At 41.4% G+C, this 17,513-nt stretch overlaps 1 protein-coding gene across 2 annotated transcripts in view; it reads left to right on the top strand.

The window, feature by feature from the left end:
- The window catches only part of LOC134841190 (E3 ubiquitin-protein ligase AMFR-like), a 148,302-nt gene that overhangs the window by 111,207 nt on the left and 19,582 nt on the right, over positions 1 to 17,513 (top strand). Inside the window, exons 2-5 of one of the 2 annotated variants that reach the window (XM_063857017.1) lie at positions 11,923 to 11,971; positions 12,044 to 12,490; positions 12,584 to 12,676; positions 13,360 to 13,524. In XM_063857017.1, the coding sequence (XP_063713087.1) occupies positions 12,056 to 12,490; positions 12,584 to 12,676; positions 13,360 to 13,524 (693 nt within the window). In that variant the 5' untranslated portion in view covers positions 11,923 to 11,971; positions 12,044 to 12,055. Of the gene's footprint in view, positions 1 to 11,922; positions 11,972 to 12,043; positions 12,491 to 12,583; positions 12,677 to 13,359; positions 13,525 to 17,513 lie in introns of those variants that run through there. The other variant, XM_063857018.1, reaches the window with a different exon arrangement.

The raw sequence follows: 17,513 nt of genomic DNA, 5'->3' as shown, positions 1-17,513 counted from the left end.
TGTACCTGGAACAATATACCCTCAGCATCGACACTAACGTCCTATTCTGTCTTTCCACTAAGCCATTCGTCTGAGGGTGGTATGTCGTGGAGTGAGCCTGAGCGACTTGTGACCGTCTCATAAGCTCTTTCGTAAGCTCGCCTACGAAAGCCGTTCCATTGTCCGATTGAAACGTCATTGGACAACCATGTCTTGCTATCCACGTATTGATCAGGTGGTCGCATGTCTCTTCCGCCGAGGCAGTTATGCAGGGCACGGACTCTGCATGCTTCGTGAAGTGATCTATCATGACCAAGACTTGGTTGTAACCGCTGTCTGTCATGCATATCTTCTGGTGATCTATCTGCACCACCTCGTTGAATTCAGACGACTCAATTGATTGTAAAGGAAATCGCAACTTCCTAGGATCCTTGACCTGTTGGCATGACAGACATGCTGTCACCCATTTCTCGCATGCCTTTTTCATCCCAGGCCACTCAAAGCGCTTCAGGATCCTCTGATACACTTTGTCGATCCCTTGATGGCCCATCTGATCATGCGACCTGAATAATAGTTCTGTCTGATAGAGTTGCGTCAACACTATCGCGTTATATTTGTATAAGACCTTGTCTTCTTCTCTTCTCCTGCAAGCCACGATCCCGTCCTTGTTCAGATACAATCTCCCCTCCTTCTGCATGAAGTATTGTCTCAGGATCCTATAGCTGTCTTCTTCCAGGTCACCTTTGTCAGGTGCACCGTTTTCTATCTACCTTTTTAGGTTGCTTGTCATGCGATCATTTCTCTGCGCCCTTAGAAGGTCCGAGAGTCTGTATCTCGCCTTCAAGTACGTCTTCCTGACCCTCATCTGACTATTCAGCTCGTTGGGCTGATGTGTGTCTTCTTCCATCTTAACGCACCAAATCTTCGCCAACGGTTGTGTTTCTTGCTGAAACGGTTGAAGATCAGTCCTGACTGCTTCTTTCTGTGGCAATAAGCTCATCGACCGCTTTGATACTGCTATTGTTTCTAAGTCATCCGCTGCGTTGTCAAAGACTCTTTCGCTTGGTATTAGGTAGCGATCACTGTCAGGATCCTGGTACACTTCTCTGTCCAGGTCCTTTCCACTAGTAGCGTGTGTATCGCTAGTTCTGACAGTTCCGATCCCGAGGTCGAATTCCTGTCGGAATAGGTATCCATTCCTGAGTTTCGGGAATCATCATCCGTCGAAGGTGTTGTGCTGGAGACTGCACGCTCCTCCAGATCATGTCTGTATTTCCTTCGCATCCATCTGAACTCCCCGGACAAAACCTTGTTCTCTAGGTCCTGTTTCTCATCAGGAATTTTCTCGTCTATCTCGGACTCCCCGGACAAATTCACTTGTCCCGGGTGTTGATCTTGTGATCGCTGGTTTTTCACCTTATCCTTCTCCCCGGACAAATAGTCTTGCAACAGATTTTGTTTTACAACTTCACCCTCTTTATCCCGGTCTACAAAGGTGACAGTTTTCTTTTGCTTGCCGCTCTCCTGTCCTTTCTGTCCGTAAGAAGTACTGGTTAAAATCTCTTGGGGTATTGAGGATATTAGTTGCTGAACTATTGTCCTACAATCCCTCTCGTTCTCTTCGTGTTGTCGTCTGGACGGCATGATCTTGACCTTCTCACTGACTGTTAGCGATGTCACTGCTGCTGTCCACTCGGGGTTATCTCTGGTCACTTCTCTTTCTAACAATCCACCCAGCATCCGCATCACTTGGGGTGTGACTTGCACCGTTTTATCCAAAAATGAGAGGCTGTTTATATTCATGCGAGAGAGTTCTTGCTGGACCAGGTTCGAGCGCAGCAACAGATCCAATGGGACCGGGTCCTCCCTTGACAGGATCTTTATCTCGGCTGCTTTCTCTACAGGTAACTCAGGATGCCCTGGAATTGGATGTCCAGACTTATCCAACCATCTCGTTAAGGGAAGCGCTTCATAAGTTTCTTTGTCCAGAAACGAGAATCCCTCCTTTACTTCCGCCTGATTGGCCTGCTTCTGCTCCACTCTTTCATAGAACTCAGTTTTCTTACTGAGGCTGTCAGCATTCTGGTGTTTATCACGCATCCTATGTTCGATTATCATATGGTAGCCATCCAGTCCTACTATCCATCTACCAATATAACTCTGATCCATCGAGTAGGTCTTCAACCAGGATAACGCTCTGTTGTCCACGCGTAACTTGAAGGGAGCGCTCCCCAAGTACGCACGGTACTTCTCCACGAAGGTGACTACTGCAAACATTTCTGCTTTTGGTGCGCCATATTTCATCTCTGTGTCACTCAAGACTTTGCTGCCGTATGCAATGGGACGGAGAACTGTTCTTCCGTTCCATTCTTGCTCTTGATGCAATATTCCTGAGATGGCCACCACCGATGCGTCTGTGTCGAGAACATACATGCCCTTTTCTGTAGGCATAACCAGCACTGGCGCTTCGCACAGTTCCCGCTTTATGTTCTCGAAGGCAACCTGTGCCTCATCGTTCCATTCGAACTTTTTCCCTTTGCTGCGCATCAGCTTCTGCATCGGGTACACCTTGTCCGCGTATCCTTTTATGAATTCTCGGTAGTAATTGGCAAACCCTAGGAAGCTCATGAACTGTGTCTCCGTTCTAGGAGCTTTCCATGTCATCACTGCTTCTACTGCTTCCGGATCTGGCCTCACACCATGCCTGTCCACCATTCTTCCCAGGTACTTGATCGAATCCCTAAGGATTTCACATTTCGATGTTTTGCATTTCAAGCCTGCTCTTTTCATACATCCGAAGACCTCATCGAGTCGATCAATGTGATCCTCCAGGGTTGGTGTCGCTATGACTACGTCATCCACGTAGCACATCAAGAGATTCCCGTACTTTTTGGTCACTCCTGTCAAAGCCTGAGCCATCAGCCTTTGAAAAGTTGCTGTTGCATTGCACAAGCCGAAGGGCATCCTCTTCCACTGGTACAACCCCAATTCGCACGCGAATCCGGTTTTCTCTCTGTCCTTCTTTCGCAGAGGAACCTGCCAGAAGGCAGAACCCAAGTCCAATGTGGTGAAGAACTTTGCATCACCAAGTTTAGATAGGCTCTCGTCTATTCGCGGTATCGGGTACGCATCTTGAATCGTTACCGCGTTCAAGTAACGAAAGTCGCAACAAAATCTAAGCTGCCCCCCTTTCTTTTTCGCCATGACTACTCCGCAAGCCCACGGCGATTTCGAGGGTTCTATCATGTCGTATTCAAGCAACATTTCTATTTCCGCTCGGCACGCTTCCGATTTATGTGGCGTCATTCGCCTTGCGCCTTCCCTATGGGGAACGGCGCCCTCTTCTAGTTCGATTTCGTGTTCGACGAAATTACAGCAACCGATGTCCGCCTTATGTTTTGAAAATACTTCGGCGTTCCGATCTAGGAGGTCCCGCAATTTTTCGAAATCTCCCTCACTTATTTTTCCTTTCAAATGTTCTATCTCTGGCAAAACCGGTTTGTCAGATTCTAGTTCGTATGAAGAGGGGCGTTCCGGAAAATTCGAGCAGCTTGATAAGTCGTCGTCCGTTTCGGATTTCATTGAAAACAATTTATGAATAGATTTTAATTCATTAATCCTCTTTAAAATTTTATCTTTATTGGCATGATAAGGACAGTCTTTCACCTTATGTTTCTTCAAGTTTTGTGTCTCCTCATAGTCGGTCCTCATCGACAAAGCGTAGCCAAGCTTCTTTCCACGCTGGATTGAAACCGTGGTGTCCAGTGTGTTCAACAACACACTGACACACAGTCCGTTTCGCGTTACCGAGAAGCTCCGGCCTAAAATCACCGAACTCTGACTATTTGGATTCCGTACTAAGCAAACCTGTTTGCTATCACTTAACGAATTTAAATTTCTCATTCTAAAAATTGCTACTACAGCTTGTCCTGGTTGTAACTTTACTTTTCTATCCAAAAAAACTGGTACCTTATTTTCATCTGTTATTATCCTATTAATTGGTCTCTTAACATACTTTCGGTCCGGGTTTCTAATCCGTATTAGACCGTTGTTCAAGTCAATCATCACGTCAAAATTCCTGACAAAATCTCTGCCCAAGATGAATTGGTCGGCGTCGTCCAGATTCTCTACCACCAGGAAGCTCATCCAAAGGTCTCATCCTCCCATGTGAAGGACCGTTATCGGTGTTCTTCCGGCTACGTAGATGGCTCCTCGGTTTGCGGCGGCCAGTCGGAGGTTCGTAGGAATCAGATCTTCCCGTGTGAAGCCCATTCTTTCCCAAGTTTTTATCGGCATCACACTCACCACCGCTCCTGTGTCCAGAAGCCCTGTGACTCCGATTTTTGTTCCGTTTGTGTCGAGCAGGTGTGCTGTCACATCTGCTTCATATCCAATGTGTACCGCGTCTTGTTCCATCATGGCGTCATGGCCTATCCTGCGGACTTTGAGTTCCTCTTCACCCAAATAGATCTGCCCCATTTGGTCATCATCTTTTGTTACATAAGTCCTGGTGTAGATACTGATCCCATCCACGTTCAGCATCACTTGATACGGCCCATAGACTTCTAGTTAGCGTCCATGAAGTTTCTTCGTGCGAGGGCCACCCGTGGTCAGTAGTGCCCTCACAGCCCTCGACTCGGTGCGTGGCTCCATCTGCCTCAGATAGTCTGCATATGTGTCCAAATGCATCAAAGTGAACTCAGACGGTTCACTCAGATTTCTGATTACCTGATGACCTGCCACCGAGATTATCGACTGTATTTTACTTCCTTGCGGTGCCATACCGAACCTCTGACCAGAGATAACATTAAGTTTCATGCTCAAGCTGCTTGGTGCTTTTGCCTCTTCAACTTCCGTTGCTTCAAAGGCGTTCAGTTGCTCCTGTAATTTTTCATTCTCCAGCTCGAGTTTCACCTTTTGCTCAATCTCTTTCGTCACTAGTTCCTGCTGTACCCTATTTATAGCATCCCTCGCGGCTGCCCTATAATCGATTTTGAAGTCATCGGCCGCAGTTGCTGGTTCCGGTTCACGTGCTTCCTCTGTTACCGCTTGCATCTTCTTTGCTACCAGCTCTTGAGGTTTATCCTTTCTGCGTGCCTCCGCTTCACTCAAAAGTCGAGCCTTGCTGGCTTTCACTCCTGACAAAGCTTCTTCATGTCTTGGATGCTTGATGTCTGCCACTGCATCCCAGAATTGCGGACAATCTGATTTAAAATGACCTTCCAAGTTACAAAAGAAACACCTCGGGCCGAATTTCGCAATTACTCCTCTCATGAAATCCTCATGATCCAACTCTGACGCATCTTCGTCCTCGAGGCTAAAGCCTATTGCTTTCATGCCTTGTATGTAAGCTGGGCATGCTGACACATGATGGTCTGTTGAACTGCAATTAGCACAAGAACGTCTCTTGTCCATATCATCCCTCGGTTTATACCAATTGTTCCCTTGGTTTGCTGGTCCGTTGTTAAAATTGCCATAATTGTTCTTGTAATATCCAGATCTCGAAGGAGGTTTCAACAAAAGATACTCTTTTGATTTGAGCCTCAACTCCTCCGGTGTTGGCGCATTAGTTGATAGTGGTGTGTAATGCGTTGCTAGCATCGTACGAAGTTCATCATTTTTCACACCATCGATGAATTTTGAGGCTACGGTCAGGTTCATCCTTCGGTTTGACTCATCCGGTTGGCTGCGTCTTCTCAGCATTTCCAAATCATCGAGAAACTTGTCTATGGTTTCATCCTCTCGTTGCCTCCGTTTCTCGAAGCGCATCATCGCCTGGTGCCCCTGCACCCCTGATCCGAAACGGTTTAACAAGATTTCGAAGATTTTCTCTGCAGTGTCACGTTGATACTGTTTCTTGGCCATGACACAGTTCAGGGCTGTCCCTTCTAAGTTGCTGGTGAGCGCGCTGCATTCCTGTCTCTCAGACAAGTCCTCTTCCTCGAAATGCAGCTTCATTACCTCTATCCAGGTATCAATACAGCCATCAGATTCGTCTTTGTAGCATCTTGGCTTCTTAAAGACTCTTCTGGACTTCTCACTGCGTTCATTGGTTCTTGATAACCTCGTCAGGAATGTCTCTAAAGACCTGTTCAGGGGTTCAAATGCTGTGGCCATTGCCGTAGCATCCCTTGAGTGTCCCGCTTGAGTGTCCTCACACCTTGTCGAAGGTTCTGTGTGCGGTGCATCCCTGCAATCCGAATCACCATGAGCGTTTCCCGCTTGGCCCATATGACTCCTCCTCGGGCTTGTATGCCCCATGTTGCCAGAATCGCTTCTCCCAGTCGCATGTGTGCTTTGCGTTGGTCGTTCGTTCGAGGTTTGTCTGTTCCCCGTTGAACTTGCTCTACTGTTCGGGCCCCATGCTGTATTACCCCTTGTGGCATAGCCTGATGAACTGCCCCTGCCTCTAGTGGATCCATACGTCTTCTTCCTTTGATGTTCATTGAAGTTCACCCTCGGTTCCCTGCTTGGACCTCCCGAGTTCGGCTCTCCTTCTTTTGGTCCACTCTTGCTGCTTAGTAGCCCGTCCAACCTATCCATGATAGCCTGAGTTCGCCTCTCCATCATCGCGTCTATCTTTGTGTCAAGAGACCCAAGAGACTGCTCTTGTTGAATTCTTAACTTCTCCATGTCGGCTCTCAAGCGTAACTCCCTCTGTTCCGCCTCTCTTGTCATTCGCGACAAGTTCCTCGTCATATGTTCGTCCGTTCTTTCTTTCAAGCGTTTTTCGCTTCTGCCAACTTCTTGTCTGTTGCGGTTTATTTCTTCCCGCAGACTTTCTCTTTCAATGTGAACTGCTCTTTCTAGTTCACTCATCCTTATTGACATTTGCTCGTTTTGTTCTCCTAAACTGTCCACTATGTTGTTTAAGGCTTCCTCTAGTGCTGCCCCGTTATCCACGAGTGGCGTCACTAGTGGTGATGTAACCCTGTCGGTCCCAGGTAACTTCGTGCTTGTCGAGATCCGGGCCTTGACCCTCTGTTTCAACATCCCTTCTTTATTTGTTTCAGGATCAATTAACGCGTTGCCGAGCCCTCTGGTTTTATTCTCACCAGGTTGTGGCTCCAAACTTGCTCTAATCGCGAAGTCTTTTGACTGGCCTGGTGTGTTTGCCTCCTTGCTTATCGTTGTCACTACACCAAATTTGTCCATGGTTCCAGTCTCTCTTCCGACGTGTGCCTCACTCTCCTGGATCGAGCTATTGAGGCTGACTTGAGATCCAAAGTCCCCTTGCTCTTCTTCATCTTCCTCATCCTCCTGGGACTCACCATCGTTTCCTGCTCCTCCTCCCATGCTGAATGGAAAGAAGTTTCCTAAGGTGTTCTTCATTCTTTCTGAAAACGATGACGACGTTATTTGCTTCCCAGTTCCGCTTGCCATCATAGTGTTGTCTGTCGGAGATCTTCTAGTTGTCGCTACTTCAGTTGAGATGTCGGACAGTTCCGACATCTCTTCCCGATCCAATGTCCCGGTGGAAGTGGCAAAATCGTGGCCTTGTTCTACCGGAGTAGATTCACTCGCCAGCCGTCTGCCTCTCCCTTCCAGTCCATTTACTTCCTGGTTGTCATTCATGGTATGGTCCGTATTGACCTCCACTTCTAACAGTTCTCTTCGCTCTTCTGAGGTCTTTTGACTTCTCGTTTCAACCATTCTGCCTGAAACCGTCCCCCTTTTGTCAGACCGGGATCGCTTGATCCAATCTACAAAAGGATCGGTCATCGTTTTTCTTTGCTTTTCAGGTATGAATTTCCTAGAGCTATTACCTCGTTTTGGTATCCTTGACTTGTCTAAACTCATTTTTTATTTGTCACTTTCCTATGCCTACTCTTGACTCAATTGCTAGAGACCTTATAGTTTTATTAACAATAATAATGACACAACACAATAAATTTCACCAGATTCTATTAAATAGTGACCACGAATCCCTGTATGTTGTCAGAGTACAGTTTGTATAAAATTTATTCACACTAGCCGATTATCGGTCCAAAGATCTGGAAACTAGCACAATATGATGTTATCAGTCAATTTAAAAGATAGTGTACTCACTACCCAATCAAACACAGTTTAGGTTGATTTAAAATCAAAAACAAAAAATATATATTGACACAATATGAATGTATATATAAAAAAACGTATGTGTCTTGTACTCTTAGTCGGTCGCAGTACAATAGTCGAACCTGTCTTTTAAAGAAAAAGCTTTCCCTGCTTGGTGCTGCACCAAACAGAAAAGACTTTGAAGGCAGTTATTTTCTCAAGTGGGCGTCTATTGCACCCACCGAGTACTGTGTTACCTATCTGACTTCGGACTGCCCGAGCTAGACCTACTAAAATCCTCAGGGCAGTCACTTTTCCCAAAAACGTATTATGTTCCAATCCACACCAATGACTCACGCTCTTTTTAATTTAGACTTAGTGTCGCGAATATCCGAGTTCGGACCTGTTTTGTATTAGTCTGGTTCTTTTTGAAAGGCAAGTTACCAGTGCAGTCACTGATACCTAGCCTGTGTATTAATAACCTAATACCTCTCGCTTTTTAGTCTTTCTTTCGTTTACCTAAGTCCTTAAAAAAATGATACCCCTCCGGATTGGCACAAATAGGACCCTTCCGGACTGTCAGAATATGGACCCCTCCGGATTTGGACCCCTCCGAGTTAGTTAATAGTAGACCCCTCCGGATTTGGACCCCTCCGAATTAGCAACTATAAGACCCCTCCGGATTCGGACCCCTCCGGTTTTGTGGAAAGTAGACCCCTCCGGATTCGGACCCCTCTGACTTTGAAAAATTTCGACCCCTCCGGATTGGGAGCCCTTAGCTCTGTCAAAGTAGCTTTTCGTAGTTTTCTTAATTTCAGCTTATACCCCTCCGGATACGTTCTGCGTTGCTTTTATGCTGTTTGAATTAACTGGGAAGGGTATAGGGTCCTTTCCTAGACCCCTCCGGATTGAAGTTAGGGCACTTATTTGACAATTCACACTAACGGTGAAGGGTCTTATCACTTGCGTAATTTCGACTCTATTATGGTTGTCTTGTGCCTTCAGCCCTCCCTTTTTGTCTAGAACTGTCCTAAGTTACTTAGTTTAATCGCTATCAACTTTTGGTAGGGGTATAAGGGTTTTTTTTGCAGAAAAATTTATAAAACGTGAAGGGTGTACCCCTCCGGATTTGTGTAATTTGCTAAAAACAATCTCAAAAAATTTTCTCGCTCGCTTTTTCGAGTAATTCTCTTTCCTACTAGTAAGTTCAGCTAATTTCTGATCTAATGGTACCAAGATTGACTCGATATGCTCTGTAGTTCCAAAGTTATTAACCAAAACGTCTTTTTTCCAAACTCAAAAATTTTCTCTCTTATAGGTTCCGCCTAACTTTTTCCGCAAATCTGGTCCTTTCGACCTAAAAATTATTGATCTGAGCTCAGAAGGCCTATACTCTTCTAGTTCAATGCAAAAGACCCGATCTAAAACGCTTTTGTAGAAAAAATTTGCGAAAAACTATGCTACCTGGACCCCTCCGGATTGATGAATCCACCAAATCAAACACGTTATGTTCGATTTCTCTGCAACCCGGAAGGCTTTCGGGTAGCCGGTTTTAAAACTCGTAGATTCACTAGTGGACGTTGTCCGAACAACTATTTTTACTGTCCTGACTCAAAGATTTCAAAAAATTTTCTGATTTTATAGTGTTTCTTACTATCAAAAAATGGGAATATTTGGTTTTTTGTACCAAACTAGTTCCAACCACTTCCGAACTAAAGTTAACCGGTTCTACTTATTACAGTAGTGCAGTTACGATGTAACACACTAACTTAGCGCTTTTTTCCGTTTCAAAAAATATCGATATCTCAAAAATCGCGACTTGTGGGGGGATCAAAATATCGCTATTTTGACCCTAAAAACCGGTCTGTTTTCGTTGTTTTTCATACAGATATAAATGCCTGTAATAACAAAATATCTATCAACAACAAACGGGGGGGTTGAATCACATCTTGTCTGGGGGGATGATCTCTACTGATTTTTTACTTTTTTACTGTTTTTGGTTTTTTTTTTTTCGGTTATTTTTTATTTTTTTTGTTTTTCTTGGGTACTATACTACTTTTTGTTTGGTTTTGCTTATATCTTTAAGTGTTTTTGGTCACAAACCACTCAGGGGATGAGGGGTTCATGATTCCCCCCACCCTTCCTGGTTCGTGAATTTTCGGTCTTAACTAGGTTAAAAAACTATTCACGGTAATCCGGAAGGCTTCCGCGTTCCGAACTACCCTTCCGCCCCGGCAGTTTAGGCCTATTAAGAGCGTTAATGTGAGCATCCGCTCGGCGCGGAGTGCTCGTTAACGGTTCCGCCGGTCATGATGTTATGAAAAAATAACACCCAGGAGCGCCATAAAAACATACATGTAACATTCGCCCGGAAGATACATATCGACGGATAACAAAACTAAGTCTTAAGACGACTGGCTAGCGTCTAAACAGAGCTTCGCATGTTTTTCACCGTCTCTACCAAGCCAGTACTTTTCGGTGGTCTTTTCTAACATCGGGTCGACAAAAACGTTACTGTTCTCCGGCTTCGACCAGAACGCTCAAATTAACTGAATTACATGCAAAAATAGTGAGCTCATGGCTGGGTCTCAGTATCCCCAGACCACGAGGTCACTCCTAAAAACAGGGCTAGTACTTATTATATTACTATTGTTTTTGTTCAGTAGATAAAAATCATCATCTCCATCGAAGATGGATCAACCCTTTCCCCCCAACTCTTAGCACCTCATCCTTGTCAAAACTAATCCAAATATCAATTAAATTCAAGTCAGGACATGACAGGATGCTAAAAGTTCATATGAGTTAATAAAAGTTTCCGTCCCGAGACCCTTCCGGATTCTTGAATCCGCTGAATCAAGCTCCTTACTTTTGATTTCTTCCTAATCCGGAAGGCTGGCTTCTTACCCTTCACCGTTGTTCGCAACGGCCTTGCAACTATTGTAGCAGCACAATAGTTGCAACTCGGAACGTTCTCTGCTATTTTGTAGTTCGTTGTCGTTTTTTAATCTCGATTTTCGTCCTGTTCGCAATCGCAGATAAAGTTGTTGTGTTTTTTCTCTCTCCTTTTGTTAAAATGGCCGTTTCAGCATTTCTCAGAAATGTGACGTCATCATTCGAATTTTTGAAAATTTAAAATACTAGAATATTCTAGCCCTCACCGTTTGGCTAAACGTTCCAATAACGTCGTTAATCCTTCAAAATCATTAACTCGGAAGGTTCACTGCTAAAATTTCGAAGTCTGCAGAGATTGCATTTTGGCCATTCTGGTCGAATGTCACAGGGTGCAAAAATCTTTACAATACATCCAGCATAGACAGTTCTATCTGTGCTATAATCGAGGAGGGTAGATTTTAATTGATAATTCTCTTGATGCATTAATATCGACTTGATTTATTCATAAAATTTTGCCGATGTATTTATATAGCGTTGGTACGGCCCTATCAACTTGTGCACGTAACATCGCATGACTGAAGGGCCCATTTTAATTGCCTTTTTGAAAAAAGTAGTTATTATTTTCTTACCACGAAAACAGTGACACAGTTAGCCCCTCATTTTTTGGGACATGTGTTGAGTTGCTTTACGCTTAATGGAAGTAGTTTCAGTTAATCATTCTTTTGTATTTTATTATACAGGCTGTTAGGTGAGATTGCTTGGAGCCCCATTCGGAACACTATCTATTTTTCCAAAAACTTCCAGGTTTTTTATACACGAGTACTCCAAGTGGAAGGCAACAAGACCGTAGTTTTGAAGTATCGGGTCCAACTGATTTGTCAGTCAGTTCTATAATTGGCTTGAAACTGGCAACAATCACTTGCAGCACTGTTGGCTGCCACCTGAATTACTCATGTTCATGTATAACTTGGAAAAACAGATACTGTCAGTTCGTGCTTTATGATAATTTTTCAGACAATGTTCTGAATTGAAACGAAGTGGAAACCAAACAAAAGCCATCAAAGTAAGTTAAGAATTCTTCAAATTTTTTTTGAATAAAATGCTGATCGTTTGAAATCAAAATGGCTATGTTCAGATTGATTTTGAAATGCCCAATTGGGTGTCGTGGGCGGCACATTCTCACCTGCCCTTGCCATCCTTCCGCACCTACTCTGTTCTCTCTCTCGGACTTTTTCTAGGAGCGGTGTTCAACTGCTCCCTCTTGACTAGTTTCTCAAGCAGTATTTCACAGCACTCACAAGCTCTACTGAACTCACATAAACTTGTCGACAGTGCTGTCAAATCATGGTTAAACTCGATGTTCGAGGGATATACAGAGGATTCGCTACAAACAGATGACAATCACGAACAATCCCGTTACAGTTATATTTTCGATTACTTTGACATGGGACATCTGCAGGATCAGAGTCCTGAAGTTTTGCTAGCTGAACTGAGTAAGAAATATCCCGGTGGTTTCCCAAAAGAATGGAAGCAGGTCCCTTTTTATTGTGCGTTTCTCCTCCAGAACTCGCTGGTTGTGTGGGTAAATGATTAGTTATTTTAGTATTTTAAAGTGACTTGTAATTTTTTCGTGTGATGCTGTTCCGTGTTGACCCAAGATTGAATATGTTTTTAGAGCTTGATCAATCTGGGATATTGCTCCTTGCTTTTGGTCGCCCGATCTGTTCAGAGAATGATTTTTGGAGAGCTTCGAGTGTCTGAGAGACAGGTTTGTTTATTAGTTATGAGGTAGTTGCTGCTTGGTAATAAAATATTTGCCGGTTAGAAACTTGTCATGAGTCGATGAACGTACTTAAGACTCTTATATAGGTCGCGATGATTTTTTTTCAGGGAAAGTCAAAATTTGTTCAGGCTCAAATTTACTTTTTCGCTGCTTGACTTATGATTTCTTTTCAAGTTCAGTTAATTTCATTTGATAAAAGGAAAGTAATCTCCACCATCGAACTGCGAAATTGTAAAGATCACAAAAAATGTGATCGACTTCTAGTTTCGAAAGTGGAATTTATTTTTCAGATTTCCCAGCGAAATGAAAATACATTGATCCAATTTTCTCAAATTAAGTTAATTTTATCAAAAAGGTGCTGCTCATAAATTGTTCTACAATTTCAGATCTTTAAGTGCATCTTTTTTTCATTGAAATTCGAAAGTTGAGGTTTTTCCAAAAAACAGTCAGCGTTATTTTTGGTTTACGTGCGTTCATTGACTCTTTTCCAACTTCATCATTTGGCAACTTCTTTTCCAACTTCATAGTTTTTTCTGCATTTGGGTATTTCGTAAATCAATATTGCCTCTTTGGCATCATGCTGAACATTTTCCTATGCGAATCGCAAATCCAGTTTTTTTCAACTAAATCGAGTATAATTAAGTTTTGAATCATGTGTGCTGTTTCAGAACATGCGTGACTCATTTTGGAATTATGTTTTCTACAAATTCATCTTCATTTTTGGAGTGCTCAATGTCACCCAGTTTGGACAGCTGATACTATGGTCTATTTGGTTCTCCATGTTCTCCTTCTTACGTCTCATGAACCAGCTCAGCAAGGACAGATTTGATTATGTTAGTTGAATTAATTGTTATTTAATTTCACTTGCGAGAGCAAGTGACTTGTAATCGAACTAGACTTTTTTCCCCTTAAACAACTTTCTTACACATTTCTGCTTTTTCTTCATATCTGCTGACATGCTCAATTTCTTGAAAGAATCACATAAAACTACTTGTTAGTTCATTTGAGTAGTATTTAACTTTTTCAATTATATGTCGGTTGATTTTCCGTTTTTTCAAATGCAATTTATATTATCTGTTACGCGTTTCATGCAGTTTCTTTTAGTTTTTTTTCAAGTTTTATTGTTTCTCAAAAACTACTCAATCGACTTTCGAAGAAGTGTTTCCAATTAAAATACCGCCCACTCCCCAGTCTGCTTTCATAATTGCTTTGTCCTTTTCTACGTTATCCCACTTTCTACAGTAAATTGCGTGGGAGGAATTTTGGCCCATTTTCTTGGAATTTTTCAGTTTCTTGATAACTACCCACTCATATCTGAGATGTTGGGTTCAATAAGAAGAATGGGTTGTGGTAAGCTCCCCTGCATAAGCGGCTGTGCTCAAATTCTGGGCTGTAAAATTTATGCCACTCAGAAAAGTCATGGTTTTTTTATACTTTTTCAGCGCTTTTCGAGGATTTGACTGGTCTCGAAAACTACCATCTCAAGTCAGAAGTTTTGTGTTCATAAGAAAAAAAAAACACTTTTGGAGACTCCTCTGAATGTTCAGCTACATAAAATTTCTTACACTGAAGGGTAAATGCTCACGGAATTTTTGATTTTGTGACGTTTTTTTTTACTTTTCTTAAAAACTTATCTCCAGAACTTAAAAACTAATCTGAGATTTTGATTTTGGGTTGTGGGATTTTTTTTTTGTATAAGCGGCTCCGCCAAAGTTTTTCAAACGAAAACTTGTGCCCCTCGAAAAAGTTTTTGATTTTTTTGACCGTTTTTCGAAAAAATTTTGAATTTCATACAAACTACTCTCACAAACCTCAGATTTTAGTTTCATCTTAAAAAATAGGATGCAAGAAGCTCCCCTGCGTAAGCAGATAACCCCTAAGTTTTTTCAAATTAAAATTGTTGGTTTTCGGAAAAGATTTTTGACATTTTTTTTGGAAAAGTTGACTTTTCTCGAAATCTACCCTTCCAATTCTCAAATTAATTGTTCAATCGAACTAACAGACTGTGGGTTTCTTCGCTGCATAAGCCGGTACGCCTTTTTTTTGAAAAAGAAAAGCTAAAACACTTGTAAAAATCAAATTGTAATGAGACTGAGGATTAGATTGAATTAAGCGGTTGTAAAGTTTTTTCCCGCAGAAACGTTGTTCCGAAATTCGTGTAAAAAGATTTTACTTGCAAAGTATGAAGCTTTTGCTGTTTTCTATTTTTTTTTTCAAAAATTTTTCATTTCTCGAAAGCTCATTTCTCGATCGAAAAGAGAGGTGATGGCTTGCTTTTCGGCTTAAGTGGCTTTGCAGTCACGAGTTCGATGAAGTTAATAGGTTTTGGCAAAAGTCCACTTAATTGTTCAATTACCCTTGCGATACCCAAGCGCATTGCAATCGGGTACTAGACTTTTCCCGTAAAGATCTTTGTTCACATGATAATCCCTTTTTCAAGATCTTCGTTTTCTGTACGTTGCCTTTTTAACACCTCGAATACCGTTTTTAGAGTTGGTGCGTTGCTGGATGTACTGGTGAAAAAATTTTCAGATGAAAAATTGTTCTTTTTTAGGCTCAATTGATTTCAGGCCAATTTTTACCGGCTTAGGGTCCTAGCCCGGTCACTTTGTGGCTACGTGGTCTGCAGAAAGTGACATGAGCAGGAAAATTTATGTAGCCAAAAAGTGACGCCAAAAAGTGTTTTCTCCCTGTCACTTTTTGGAACTTGGGGTTGACACCAAAAAAAGACAAGGGTCTATTTTTTTTTGGAAAATAGCTGAAATTCGTCTGAAAACCCTTACTAAAATCCCGAAAAACCAATAACTACTAAAAAGGTTCTTACTTCATTGAGTAAACACAGAAAAGTTTGATTTAACAGAGTTTTCAACAAGGAAAATGACTAAAAGTTAGAAAATAAAAGGAAAACTGCCGAAAAAGTGTCCTGGCCCCAAAAACAACAAAATAACCAAAAAATCTATAATTAAATGGAATAAAAATAATGTTACGAATTAAACCTTTCTCAAGATAGGAATTGACTGAAAATTATAGTGAAAAACAAGAAAGTGAGTATTTGACGCCACACCCTAAAATTGGGGTATAGAAAAAAGCCTGTTTTCTAAACCTCTTTTTTTCGGAAATTAGCTAAAACTCGTCTAAAAACACTTAGTAAGTCCAAAAACCACCAAAGAGCAATAAAAAATTTGTTACACCTTTTAAAAAACACAAAAAACTAGGGTTAATAGCATTATCAACAAGAAAGATGACTAAAATTTAAAAAAAAGAGGGAAACCCAAAAAAACCCCTAGCCACAAAATCATCCAAAAATCAACAATTTCGATATGAAACTAAACTAAAACATTATGTTACGGTTGAGCCTTCTTTTAAGAGGTGAACCGGATGAAAATTTTAGTGAAAAACAATGATATTTGAACCCCCAAACCTAAAATTGAAAAAAAAACATCTTTCAAATTGTCAACACCAACAAATTAAAAAGAACCCCAAAATCAACCATAGCATCTCAAACCAACTGTAAGACATATACCTAACAGAATTTCACTTTTTAGCAATGAAAGTTTCTTCAGCAGGGGTTGAATTTGAGAAGCGAAAATTTTAATTTGAAAAATTGATTTTTTTAAACGTCTGAGTTTTTGTTTCAAACTTCACATCACTTGATTGAGCCACGAACGGTTTTCCTTGATCAACATATTCGAAACTATCAGTGTTCTTAAGAAATATGAAACTGAAAAGAATACGCAAATTTTTTTTTAATCGAACAATTTTTTTTCAGGATATTTTTTAGACACTATGGAGAGTGTACATACACAATTTCATCAACTTGTTTCCAATGGTTGATGAGAGAAACAACCTTGATGCAAAAAAGCCATTACACCAAAAAAAAGCCATTCAAAAATTTTCCATTTCTCGAAAGCTCATTTCTCGATCGAAAAGAGAGGTGATGGCTTGCTTTTCGGTTTAAGTGGCTTTGCAGTCACGAGTTCGATGAAGTTAATAGGTTGCGGCAAAATTCCACTAAACTGTTCAATTACCCTTGCGATACCCAAGCGCATTGCAATCGGGTACTAGACTTTTCCCGTAAAGATCTTTGTTCACATGATAATCCCTTTTTCAAGATCTTCGTTTTCTGTACGTTGCCTTTTTAACACCTCGATTACCGTTATATTTGGAGAAATTTTTTTTTGCTTCATCTATCTTGACTTAGCCACAAACGGTTCTCCGGCCAAAAGACTATCTGAGAGTTTTGAAAAAAAGTAGAAGACACAGAAAATGTTCATTTAGTGTGGTTTCATAACTAGAAAATTGCTGTCAGTGAAGTTTCATCTCAATGAACGATGTGTTCGAGAGTGTTAGAATTCACTCCAAAATTGAAAATCGTGAAATGAGCCGAAATTTTTTTTACACATTTGAGGTTGTTTTATACAGTCTAGGAAGAGCTCCCATGCACAGTTTTAGCTTCATAAGTCCAGTAGTTGATAAAAAAAATCAAAATGGAATAAAAAAAAAATAAAAAATATCTAACCTCGATAAACTTAACAATTGACGAGAAAATCAAAATTCTTATTTGTAATCTATTATAGCTCACCAAAGGCTTATTCTCCGCCAAAATTCGACTTCATAATTTTTTTTTTAATTTTCATCGTTTTTAAGCACGTGTTTTGATGCAAAATTTTTATCTGATACCCTTCTAAAGTGAGTAGAAGAGAAGCCGTTTAACTGCTCCGTTTTTTTTTTGCTTCATCTATCTTGACTTACGGTTCTCCGGCCAAAAGACTATCTGATAGTTTTGAAAAAAGTAGCAGATACAGAAAATGTTCATTCAGTG

This window comes from Symsagittifera roscoffensis, chromosome 3 (genome assembly GCF_963678635.1).
Source record: "Symsagittifera roscoffensis chromosome 3, txSymRosc1.1, whole genome shotgun sequence".
NCBI lineage: Eukaryota > Metazoa > Xenacoelomorpha > Acoela > Convolutidae > Symsagittifera > Symsagittifera roscoffensis.
Note: the sequence above shows the minus strand (reverse complement) of the source record. Positions and strands in the feature narration are given on the sequence as shown.